Source organism: Erinaceus europaeus, chromosome 2, assembly GCF_950295315.1.
Source record: "Erinaceus europaeus chromosome 2, mEriEur2.1, whole genome shotgun sequence".
NCBI classification, from domain to species: Eukaryota; Metazoa; Chordata; class Mammalia; order Eulipotyphla; family Erinaceidae; genus Erinaceus; species Erinaceus europaeus.
The window spans coordinates 111814250-111827458 of NC_080163.1; the positions used below are offsets into that span (position 1 = coordinate 111814250).

General features: G+C 49.9%; 1 protein-coding gene across 4 annotated transcripts in view; it reads left to right on the forward strand.

Moving 5' to 3' along the window:
* GATA4 (GATA binding protein 4) overlaps positions 1-13209 on the forward strand; it is a 93455-nt gene that overhangs the window by 23474 nt on the left and 56772 nt on the right. For 2 of the 4 annotated variants that reach the window (XM_007517228.3, XM_007517229.3), the window contains exons 1-2: positions 7009-7132; positions 11493-12551. In XM_007517228.3, coding sequence (XP_007517290.1) covers positions 11936-12551 — 616 coding nt within the window. In that variant the 5' untranslated portion in view covers positions 7009-7132; positions 11493-11935. Of the gene's footprint in view, positions 1-7008; positions 7133-11055; positions 11155-11492; positions 12552-13209 lie in introns of those variants that run through there. The other 2 variants (XM_060184942.1, XM_060184941.1) reach the window with 2 other exon arrangements.

A 13209-nucleotide genomic window follows, 5' to 3' on the forward strand; every position in this document is an offset into this window, starting at 1 on the left:
GACAGAAAGAAATTGAGAGGAAAGGGGAGGGGAGGGAGAGAGTGCAAGTGCTGCAGCACTGCTTCACCACTCCTGAAATTTTCCCCTTGAAGACAAGGACAACAGGGGGTGGGGCTTGAACCAGAAGCACTTAACCAAGTGTGTAACTGCCCACCTTCAGCAGTGAGAATTTCTAGATGGTATAAAAATTGCTTTTTTACATAGTGATTGAGGAATTGATTGATAGGCTCTCTCTTACACTGTCTTCTCTGATTCCTCCACTTCTTTCTCACCTTTCATAGAATGTGAACTACTAGCACTGAGCATCTCCAGAAACTTAAAAGTCTCTGGTGTGTGTGTGTGTGTGTATGTGTTTAATTCTTCCCTTTCTCCCCACAAGAGGAAAGTTTCAGCCTGGTGATAGAGGAGGTATGGAGGTATGAGGTGCCTTGGAGAGGGTTAGCAGAGACCACTGTGGTCACTCCTTCATACCTATAAGTGATCCTGCCTATTGCCTTTGACCTAAGTGCTAGTTACCTCACTTTATGAAAGCCCTTTACTTCTTAGTTCTTCCTTTGGTTTCTTGCCTATTGATGATTTGCTATTCATTAGCACCTCTGCTGAAAAGGGCATGGGAGAAAAGAAACTAGTCAGGGGAGCCACCCTTCTCTTTCATTTAAACACAAATATGTGAGGGAAAGCTATAACTTAGTTAAAAAGAAAGGGAATAGCAGGACCTTCTGTCTGTCTGTCAGGTCAGACTACAGAAAATACACTTACAACAAAAATAAGTACAGCTAGCTGTTTTGAAGCTCTGCACCTCCCCTTTCCTCCTGCTGTTGCAAGAATCAACTCTTTCCCAGGCAATTAATAACTGCCTCCAAGTGCTATGGCTGTTAAGGAGAGCGCAGCTCACTCTCAGTGGGCACCTGATGTGACTGGGGGTGAGGGTGACCATTGGACAGGAAGCTTACGTGGCCAGATGCTGTCACACTTGAGCTTTGTGTTTCCTTGACACTTTCCTGTCTCTCCATAACCACAGCGCCAGGTCCCAGCGGCGCCTGCCTGGGCATCTTCTCCTACTCCAGGTCTACTACCTAGGGCTCCATAGCTAAGGGAAGGGTGCCAGCCAGCTGGTCAGTGGGGGAAGGGACAGCTTGTTTGGAAACAGGCAAGCTGGCACTAGGACTGGACATATCAGGCCTCACATGTCCCTAATACACACATGGTAGGGGAGTCTACCAACTTGCTGGGGTTCCACTGAGAACTGCACAAAGAATCCTCCACTCCAAAGAGACCTTGTTCTTGGCTGGTTCCTTCCCTCCACTTCTCTTATATACCGTCTGGGGTGGGGTAGGGGGAAGGTGACTCAACTTTATTTCAGCCCCACCCCCAATTTGCTTTCTGTCTTAGGGTCTTTACATAACACAAGGTCGCAACACTGTAGATGTTTCACTTGCTAATTGTGGGTCTTCCTCTTACAGAATGTCAGCTCCCCCCACCCCAGCAAAATTTTTTTCTCTATTCTGTCCCATGCTAAACCCTGGAGCCAAATATCCCTGGCACTGTGTGTGTGCTCAATAAATACAGAATAGACAAAAGAAAGCATGGACCTCCCCCACTTTCTCAGGCCCATCTCCTCTCTGCCCTCTATTTGCCTTCCTCTGACTCCAACTTGCCCTTTCCTTTCTCTTGTCTATCTCCTTCCCCTTCCTCAATTTTTGGTCCATATATTTGCAACCCTCCATTCTTCCAGGATTTATGGGTCTGGGTACTCCCAATCCTAGGAGATGGTTACCTGACATCTGACCCTCTTGGCACCTGAGATCCATAACTGAACTGACTTGAAAATACTCACTGTACACTGGAAATCCTTTTCTTTTGCATACTTCAGGGCCAGGGAATGATTTCCACAGTCACTAGATCACCTAGATTTGTAGAGAGATATAGTGGGGCTGAGCCACACAGCTAAATGCTCCCAGCAGCAGAGCCCTCTCTTTTGGGCACCTACTATTTGCCAAGGGACACATTCCCCTTTGAGGGGGGTGGTCCAAGACCTGTCTTCCTGCACTTCAGAGCTATTGCCAGCAATCCTTTTTTGTAATTGTAATCATGCCTCCAAATATTTGTTGAGTGTTTACTGAGCCAATCTTTTGGTGTTTGTGGGGAAGGAATACCAGGGCCAGGTTAAGCGCACATAGTACTAAGGACCCCCAGGTTCAAGCCCCTGCTCCCCACCTGCAGGGGGATTGCAGCATGAGTGGTAAAGCAGGTCTGCAGGTGTCTATCATTTTCTCTCTCTCTTTATCTACCCTCCTTTCTCAATTTCTATCTTTCCTGTCAAATAAAAATGGATAGAAAGAAAGAAAAAGAAGAAGGAAAAATGGCTATGGGGAGCAGTGGATTTGTAAATTACAAAGAATTCCAGGGACTACCTGCCTAGGAATAAAATAAAATAAGCATTCCATATAACCAGGAATATCCATCATGCTCTTGCTGTGAACTTTCCTGTCTATGCAATGTCCCTGGCTAAGCCAGAAGGAGGGAGGACCCATAAGTGACAGAATCAGAAGGCAAGTCACCAAGAGATATAGATCCCAGAGGTGGCCCTCTTGATTCTGAGAAGTGCCTGTGGGTCCCCATCTCTGGACAATAGGTGCTGAAATCCTGCTTGTTGTAGTTCCCCCTAGTTCCTGGGATGCAGAGAAGCCAGGGGCCAGACAAGAGAGGAGTGCATCTTTGGAGAGTATACTTGGAGCTCATTACCTGTCAGCAGCCAAACCCTGCTAGCTGGAGCCTGACTGGTTTCAGTTCTGACCTGTGCTGCTTAGACAAGAACATCCCCCCCACCCCCAGTTGATGTTCTTCCCAAATTAATGAAAATATTGAGACATCTTACTACTTTTTTCCCTTCCCCACAGATTATGAGATACATGCAGTAACATTGTATATTGGTTTTATTGAAAAAATATCAAATGAGTTCACGAGGAGAAATTTAGAAATACTTGAAAAATGAAATGACTGTAATAGTGTTTCACTATAGAAATTTGATACTGAATAGAATGGAGAAAATCTGAGAACCCAGGAGTTTAGGTGCCCTATTTCCTAGCCTGTCCACTTTGCCACCTGGGACAAGTGTCTCAACCTGATGAGAATGATAACAACCCCCCCTTCCTTTATTGTGTGGAATTTGAGATTATTTTGCAGTCTTAAAATGATCATGAAATATGGCGCATATGCTATAAACTCAGTTCCTAGGGCCAAAAGCACAGAACTGCGTTTGCAGAGGTCTGAGGGATTGCATGGCTTTTCTTATATCAGGAGATCATTTTAAAACAAAACAGTTACAAATCACTCTCATTTCTTTCCTCCAGTCTGCTAGAAGGGATTGGAAATGGTTTTGAGGTGCAGAGCTCAGTTCTTGGTGGGAGGAGCAGGGGTCTCTATATCACCCATTCCCCCAGATCAATCAGTGTTCAGGAAGAAGAGAAAGGCTTTGTGGCCTTTAATTCATTCTCTATTTTGCATGAGCATTACCAGCTTTGCTGCTGTTTGTGGGGGGCAGGGACGCTGTGGAATTAGGTTGGGTCATGAGACTGATGTGGGGCTCCTGGAGGAGGAATTATTCAAGAATTTTTCATACATTGCCCAAATCCAAGGAGGAGTTGGAAACCCTGTAGAGAGGGAGCCGGTATTCGTTCAGCACGGGTCACTGTGTAGTCAGACTTAGAGCCCTTGAGCATGAACTGACAGAGGAACATCAACACTTCACAGAATTTATTACAAAAGACCAACTGTGACTTCTTTGGGTCTCACTCTGGCTCTTACTCTCAGCTGGAGTTTTGTTTCGAAAAGAAAATTTGGGGGGTCCTTTTGCTTTTTTGTTTTTTCCTTTCTCTCACATTATTGTTGCTTTTTTGGATACTCTTTTGGTGCCTAAAGCGGTTTCACCAGCAGACGCTTGATTGAGACTTGACACTACCGGCCTACTACTAGGGGGTAGGGTCCCACCCGGAAATCCAGGGACCAGGAACGGAGAAATTGGTTGCCCTTTGCAGATTTTATTATCCTCCAATTTCCTAAGGTTTTGTTCTAGGGTCCCAATACCTCTGCACACTAAATCCATATGGTGGCGGTTCTGCTAGAGTAAATGTCAGCTTGAACTCCAGATCTTAAAGAAGCAAGTAAAAGCTCTTGTGTCCTAAAGAAGTTTCTTTTGAAAGCACATAGTGCCAATAAATCCCATTTGTCTAAAATCTGAGAACTTGACTCCCTTGATGAAACCAACCCTGAATCAAATTTTGGGGTGGGGGAAGAGAAAAGAGGAAATGAGTGTGGGGGTGCAAGTGCGGCTGGGTGACCACCTAGTCCAGGGATCTATCCTTAAAAATAACCAAGAAGAGTTCTTATTGCAAGACACTCTCCTCCCCAACTGCACTACCAGTGACCTCTACAGCAAAGGAAAAGCCTGGGAACCATGCAGCAGCCTATACATCCCACCAACCCTTGGCCGGGAGAGACCTTGAAATGCTCCCCACTCCTGGCAAAGCAAGCCAGCGACTGAGAGCTTCCACTGTGGTGTATCGGGTGGGGGTTGGCATGAAGGGATGAGGATCAAGAACACCCCTGGAAGTGCAGGCTACATGCTCAAGATTCTCAGGCCATGGTCTTTGAACAGAGTATTGGGGGTGGGTGGGAATTGTGGTGTTGGGACCCAAGAAAAAGCCACAGGAAATAGAGGAGAAATTATCTGTTCTTGGTGTTGTCCATCCGGAGCAGCCTGCCCAGGAGGAGCCCCTTTGTGAACCTGGGTTCTTCCCAAGCTAGGGCTTAGAAAACAAACTCTTCCATCAAGTTCCTCATATTATGCACATGGAGCAGGGTCTGCTATTGTGTCCTGGCCCCCTACACCCCATACAGGGTGGATATTGAAGTTGGTGTTTGGCATCCACAGAATATGAACCTCCGCTGGCGAGATTAGGTGCTGCCACCCGCAGCACAGCTTGGAGCGCCCTGAGTCCTTGTCCTTGAAGAGGACTCCCGACACTCCCTTATATGCTGAGCCCCAAGACTTGTTGCAAAAATTACCCACTGCCTGGGTCCTAGATTCAGCTGGGGTTGGGGTGTGTGGGTTGGGGGGAGGGTAGGGTTGGCAGCTCTGAGACCTCCGGCATTGCTCAGCCACAACCTCATCCAAAAGAAGGACGTTGGGGGGTGGGGGTGGGGGTTTCGTTGTTGCCAGAACCCAGCTTTTCAGCTTCTCGGAAAATCAGACACTGGCTTTGGACTTCAGGCCTCCCTCTATCGCCCACCAGGATTGAGACGAGGAGCTGTTCAAACTAGAGCAGGGTTGATCCTCTTCTCTCTGTGAAACCCCGCTCGTTCGGTGGGAGAATCCTCACGGGATGGCCTTTCCCCAGCTTGCCCAGAACTCCCACCAAAGTCTGTAAGCCTTGGGATCTACTACGGGCATCTCCGCAAAGGCGCCAGCAAGGAGCTGGAGCAAACTAGAGAGGGATCCCTGAGCGGGCTGCCTCACTACACTCTACCAGTTTCAGGGGCAGGATAGGGGAAGGGGAGTTCAGCTGCGCTAAGAGAAGCCCCACGCAGCGGCGCTCAGCCTTCCTCTGGGATTTTCCTGACAATCCCGAGTTGGCCGCTATCCCTTTGGGGGTTTCCTTCCAATCAGCCCTGCGTCCCACCCAGATCCCTCAGCAATCCTGTCGCCCTGGCCCAGCCGGGAATTCACGGCCGCTTTCCAGCCGCGGAAGCCGGTGCCTCCCCTACTCTTCCTGAGGGGCCGTCGTGACAACCGATACCCCGGCACGCTGCAGCCCTTCAACCCGGTCAGAGAAGCCTGAGAGAAAGAGAGGAGAGGGAAAGCGAGAGGGAGAGGGACAGGGAGAGGGAGAGGGAGAGGGAAAGAGACGCGACCTGGGAAGAAAAGAAAAAAAGAGGGGTGGTAATGGTGGTGGTGGGGGGGAGTTTAACAGAAAGTGTAAGAGCCAGCGGCCGGCTGTTATCTGGGGCTGAAGGCTGCGGTAATCGATAGGTTATTTTTACGCGGTAATAGGGCTCTGTGATTGCTCTATTAACCTTTAGACCTGTCGAAGGGACTCTCCGGTTAGTAGCCCCGCCGCGCTAGGGGCAACCTAGTCCCCCGACACCGACTCCAAAAAGTCGGGCCTGCCACCCTCCCGGGCCCCACTACTGGGGGGTGGGGTGGGAGGTGGCCAGGGGAACCCTACTTGCGGACCTCCTCGGGCCGCGTCGATGTGGCGGCGACCCAGGTTGCCGGGAGAACCTAAGGACCAGGAGGGAGGAGGTTGAAGCTCTTGGAAAGTGTCGCCTGCAAGAAATACACTTTTGCATAAAATCAAAGCCCGGTGCTCGCACCTTGCGAGTCGTCGGGCTGATGGGAAGGATACAAGAAAACTCTGGTCTCTGCGTTTGAATTCGATGGGGTCAGTCTCGGGGCTGGTCTCTCTTTCTCTCTCTCTCTCTCTCTCTCTCTCTCCCACACACACACACACACACACACACACACACACACACACACACACACACACCCCGCCCAGAGACCTGCATGCAGCCAGCTGGGCACTCCCAGTGACCCAGAACCCACGCGCGACCGGGGACGCAGCAAGGAGGTCACCTTCCTCTCCATCCGCCCCGCCCCTTGTAAACTGAGTCTCCAGCCGCACCCCTACCGCCTAAAGCCGGGAGTGGGGGGGGCGGGGAGGGGAGCGAAGGGACTGGTGGTTAAAGGCGACCCAAAACCAAACTGCAAAGACAATCGCCTCCGGGCAGGCAGGCCCTGGAAGGGCGCCGCGCGCAGGACTGGAGCAGTGGGGCGCTCTGGGGAGGGAGAGAGCCCCGTGCCTGGACTTTGCCTGCTAGGAAGCTTTTTGAACAACCCCGCTGCCCGGCGCCCTGCAGAGACAACACCCCCGCCCCCGGCCGCGCACGTGACTCCCGCAGGCCAGTCAGCGCCGGCCAGTCTGGTCAGAGCGCCGGGGCCCAGGGACTGTCGCCGCGAGCTGGGGGACTCGGACGCGGCCGGTTCAGTGGCCAGGAAAGGCTCCGCCGCCGCTCCAGCTCCCGGCCGCCCCGGGGAGCGCGCGCCAGCGCCCCAGGACACCGAGGCCCACAGGTAGGGCGCAGCTCCCTCTGCCTGACCCCTGACCTTGGCCGCGATTCTGTAGAGAATGGAGGGCAACTCGTGGACTCTAGTGACTCGCCCATCCCCACCGCAGATCAGACTGGCCTAAACCTCTCTGCGTGGGGCCTGGGCTTAGCGACCTCTTTAAACCAAAGATAGGCGGGGTGGTGGTGGTGTGGTGGCGGTGGGGGTAGGGGGAGAATTCAAAGTGTGCTTGGATCCATGGTGTGTGTGGTGTGTGTGGTGTGTGTGTGTGTGTGTGTGTGTGTGAGAGAGAGAGAGAGAGAGAGAGAGAGAGAGAGAGAGAGAGAGAGATGGCTTGAACGCTTTATCCCCACCTGGTGAGCAGGTTCCCAGGCTCTGTTTTACGACTGGAAAGGCCCAGGTCTGGGGTGGAGGTGGCCGTGTGAAATCTGAAGCCAAGTGACGCGGGACAGGTAGCGGGGCAGCTGGAAAACCGAAGGGTGCAGTGTGTCGCCCTCCGAGGACTCCCGGGACACAGTGGTTGGAAGGCAGAGCAACAGGGCCTGGGCCTGGCCGCAGAGGAGGTGTCCCAAATCGACTGGCTGTCGAGGAGCTGCTTTTTACGCGCCTATCTAATCTGTCTCTTCTGCCCAGGACCGGGGTAGGGGAAATAACCGCTCCCCACCTACACACCTACACACACACACACACACACACACACACACACACACACACACACGAAGCTAGCAGCCCCACCTACCTTTGGGGTGCGGCAGCCCAGAACCCGGGCTGGAAGCAGCTAGACCCTCTCTGACCACAGTTAACTGCCCAGCTCCATGGTATATAGTCTCTGGACTTGAGGCGGCAGCCGCATGGGGGGAGATCATCCGTGAGCGAAGGGCATCCCAGTGTGAACAGTCTCTAGGAGAGAGAGAGAGAGAGAGAGAGAGAATGAATATGGATGTGGGTGTGGGTTTTCTATTGAGGGACCTGTTGCAGTTGATAAGAGTCCTGGAGCAGCGACGGGAAGGTTGAATAAGCGACTGGAGAAAGTATTTTTCTGTGCTTCTTGGAAAGGGAATGGGCGACCTGAAGCAGATTTCGAATTTTTCTAAAAAGGTTTCACTGGGGTGATGGGTGATGCACGCACACCCCCAAACGTCCATGTCTACTGGTGTGCCCTCTCCGGCCCAGAGAAGCCAGGCCAGGAATTTGGGCGCCCATGTTTCACCCTCCCTCTCTGTTTCACCCTCCCTCTCTGACAAATGGTTCCGGGAAAAGCTGCTAACTAAATTTTGAAGAAAACTAGCATTACTGTTTGGCATGTGACTTTGTGGGTAAATTGGGCGGATTGAATTAGGAAGAGGAAAAACAGGGCGCAGGTCTGGGCGAGGCCGACTTTCTCCACCAACTCCTAGACCTAGATTCAATTACAGAAATAGGCAGGATCCTTTGAAGGGGTAGTTTTTTTTTTTTTGTTTGTTTGTTTTGTCTTTGCAGAAAGGCATAGAAGACAATTTTCCCCACTTTCTGTTGTTGATCAGTCTCCAACTTTATAGTGATGGGGTAGGCCATTTAAATAAGCAGAGAATATAATAAGAACAAATGTTAGATTTATAGTATTTTAAGCCCATAAATTAGTATCTATATGTATACTGGGACTTAAATCACAAAGCTGTAAGTCTTCCTTTCCTGAAGTTGTTTTAGAATTGCAGGAAATTGAATCCTACAGAAATTACAATGAAATAGGTCAGTTACAAATTTGATTTAAAATCAAATACTGAACATTTTAGCAATGTAAGCTTGTGTAGTTACTTATAAAACCCATACTTTTCTATGAAATGTTAATTGTGGTCTTCAGTTTTGAAGGTGAGTGTTGGTAATTTTTAATTTTTAATTTTTTATGCACTTCCAACCATACTTTGTACTGGAAGGAAATATTCACCAAACCATTAGCCTACTGTATATTATTGAAAGTAAATAACAAGTCATTTAGGAATTGCCATATAATTTTATCATGCAATGCTGTTAATTCTATTATTAGTAGTGATGCAAAAATAATTAAAAGCATTATATAGTGTATCTTAAAGTCCATTTTCAGGTTTTTCAAATAATAAAGATAATAGTTTATTATAATACATGGCATATCTGAAGTGCTTTCAAACAGTACATTAGAAATCTGTATTAGTTTGGTGGCAAGGTTAGATAGCATAATAGTTATGCAAAGAGACTGTAGTGCCAGTGGTTACAAAGTCCCAGGTTCAGTCTCCCACACCATCATTAGCCAAAGCTGATCAATGCTGTGGTAGAAAGAAAGAAAGAAAGAAAGGAAGAAAGAAGTAGTAATGGTAATACCAAATAATAAGTAGCTCTACAGAATAACAGTTATTATGGTAATTGTCCGGGCTTCAATGATTCAGGCACACTTTTTCAGATAGAGAAATACAGATATCCCCAAAGCTTCTTACAATTCAGTTTCAGCCAGGCTAGCAAGTGTAGGCAAAGCAGATACATTATGCAGGTGAGCCATTTAAGACCCTCTTGTAAGCCTTTTTCATACATTAATTTACAATCCATATGACTCCCACAATAATCACAAAATAGATTCTCTTAAAAATTAAATTTTTGCAAATGAGGACACAGACACAGATTGGTTGAATAATTTATCTAAAGTCGTTCATTCGGTAAGTGGCAGAGCCTGGGCTTAGTTGGCTTCCAGGTAACTACTATTATAATTAGAGAAACACCAGTAAGAGTAGATCCCTCTTCTTGAGAAAGGGGAGGGGAGTTCCATCAATTGCTTCAAAATCCTTAGAGCCTTGCAGATCCTGTTCTCCCTACTCTCTAACTGTACTTTGATCTTAGAAATGTTTCATATTTTCTGGTGCTTCAGTTCTCTCTTTTGTAAAATGAAGAGAGACACTTATACTTGTGAAGTTGTGGAGAACAGGACCACTGAACAGGTGATTCAGAACAAAGTTTTTTTTTTAATATTTATTTTATTTATTTATTCCCTTTTGTTGCCCTTGTTGTTTTGTTGTTGTAGTTATTATTGTTGTTGTCGTTGTTGGATAGGACAGAGAGAACTGGAGAGAGGAGGGGAAGACAGAGAGGAGGAGAGAAAGATAGACACCTGCAGACCTGCTTCACCGCTTGTGAAGCGACTCCCCTGCAGGTGGGGAGCTGGGGTTCGAACCGGGATCCTTGTGCTTTGCGCCACCTGCGCTTAACCCGCTGCGCTACAGCCCGACTCCCCAGAACAAAGTTTTATCAGAAAAATTGCCAGTGGAAGTTGAAAAACTTTTTCAAAGAAAGAGAAAACACAAGTTTTCAAAGAAGAGAAAACACAAGTAGAACCTGAACTGGAGTTGGTGTATTGCACCAAAGTAAAACACTCTGGGGTGGGGGGGAGTATAGGTCCATAAAGGATGACAGAGGACCTAGTGGGGGTTGTATTGTTATGTGGAAAACTGAGACATGTTATGTATGTACAAACTATTGTATTTACTGTCGAATGTAAAACATTAATCCTCCAATAAAGAAATTTAAAAAAGAAAAAGAAAAATGCTAATAAAAGATACATACAAGGATAAAAGATACACAGGATACAAGCATGAAATCAAGCCCCACAAACTGCTCTTCCCTGTGTAGTCTTGCTAGTGGCCTAATTCCATACATGGCTGGATCTATGATTCTAGGAGGAACAAAACAAAACAAAACAAAACAAACAAACCTCATTCAGTAGTTGGAATGGTCCTATGAGTAGATCAAGTGACCACATATGTTTCTCTCATTTCGCTGGTTCAATATCCAATCTTTAAAATTTGTAAAATATAACTACTTGCCAGTGTATCTTTTCTGATTTGATGGTATACTATAGGAATAGTATTTTCACAAGAATACTGTTTTCACAAGATTTAGAAGATATTGAAAAATTTCTAGACATTTAAACTACTTTTTAAATTTTTCTTAGGCTGCTGATTTTTATCAAGTTTGCAGTTGCCTTTTGTAGGCAGTCTAAAGCTTTTCCAGGGACTGGAACCTTGGGGGTAGGTATGGGAATAGAAGAAGAGAGAGATTTCTTGGGTCCGGACACTCTCCGGAAACCCCAAACCAGTTGACAAAATATGACAATACGCTTGAAAAAAAATTAAAAACAAAAATAACACCCTTCCTGATAAGAAATACGAAAATATGAAAATAATCAACCTAGATCACAACTAATCATTCCATATGTTAGAACGGGCTTCCCTAGGCCGTGGGACCCAAGGCTGCGGCAGAACTAGTATTCCAGCTGGGCGCCCTCAGCGGGGGAGCAGCCACGCAAGTGGAAGGAGTAGGCTGGGGCACTGGGATGAACTTCTCTTCTTTCTTCTTCCCCGTTTAGGACCGCAGCAGCAGAAGCCAGCCTGTACCTTCGATTTCGGAGCAGCCTGTCACACCTTGAGCCCCCAGGCCGCCCGCGTCCTATAGACGGTGCCCAGCGACTCTGGGCTGGTGACCCGAAGGCCCGCACTCCAGCTTCGCGCTCGGGCGCCCCGACCTCCAGGTGTTGGGGGCCCTCCTCCACCTGTCCTAGGAACAACCAAAAAGTCCATCCGGGATTTTCCTGAGTAAACAAGAGCCCCACGACTTTTGCTCGCTGCTGGATTTAATAGACTTCACAGTCGAGGGACTTAGAGGGACATTTTTTTTTTTTGAGATTCCTCTTTGACAGTCCTCCGCCCCTCTCCTCTACACTGGTGTCCATAAGGCTGATTTTTTTTTTTCTCCCCGAGCGTGCGTAGGGAGGGCGAGGACTCGAACCCGCAAGGCGCAGTGCGCGGGGCCATGTATCAGAGCCTGGCCATGGCGGCCAACCACGGCCCCCCTCCCGGGGCCTACGAGGCGGGCGGCCCGGGCGCTTTCATGCACGGTGCGGGCGCCGCGTCCTCGCCGGTCTACGTGCCCACCCCGCGAGTGCCGTCGTCGGTGCTGGGCTTGTCCTACCTGCAGGGCGGCGGCGCGGGCGCGGCAGCCGGGGCCACGGCGGCCGGCAGCTCGGGGGCGGCTCCGTCGGGCGCAGCTCCTGGGACCCAGCAGGGCAGCCCGGGCTGGAGCCAGGCGGGGGCCGACGGGGCCGCCTACACCCCGCCGCCGGTGTCGCCCCGCTTCTCCTTCCCCGGCACCACCAGCTCTCTGGCCGCCGCCGCGGCAGCCGCCGCAGCCCGTGAAGCTGCAGCCTATGGAGGCGGCGGCGGGGCTGGGGGCGCGGGGCTGCCGGGCCGCGAGCAGTACGGGCGCGCCGGCTTCGCGAGCTCCTATTCCAGCCCCTACCCGGCTTACATGGCGGACGTGGGTGCATCCTGGGCCGCGGCCGCCGCCGCCTCCGCCGGCCCCTTCGACAGCCCGGTCCTGCACAGCTTGCCCGGCCGGGGCAACCCCGCCGCCCGACACCCCAATCTCGGTGAGTACTGAGTGCGACTACTGGCGGGGGAGGCGGGTGGCGGGTGGAAACGCATTGAAAGCTGCCTGAGCCCCCTCTCGAGCATCCAGTTTTTTTCAGAAATATGTGTGGGGAGAGGTAGGTACTTAGGGGTTCTTGTATTTTAAAAAAGTGAAAAAAAAAGACTCAAAGAAGCTAGCGGTGTGTGGGTGCTGTAGCGCTTAGAAGGTCACAGCCCCAGATCTGGTCTGCTCCTGCATCCTCCCTGAAAGGGAGTGGAGTCTGCGAGGTGGTGGGCTCTGCAGCAGTCCCACCTGGGGTGTCGCTGGGCTCGTGGGTCACCCGGTCTGCCACACACCAGGAGGCCAGCTGGAGAGCCAGGAAGGAGCCACGCTGGGCTGCTCTATTTGGTAATCTCAAGCTTTCTGCTCACTTTTTCTCTGGCACTCCCGCAGAGGCCTCCCAGGAAACAGTTCCTCTAACTTGGGGCCCAGAACTCAGAACCATTTGGCAGCCCAGTTGGAGGGTTCTGTGGAGGGGGGCGGGGTGGGGAGAATTCACACTGGGAACAAAGAAAAGACCAAACAAAAGGAGGTGGGTCCAAAGGCCCCCCGCAGCACCGGGTGCCTCAAGGCCAGCCTGTATTGTCACCTGGTGTTCCTCAACTGAGCAAAGCCAG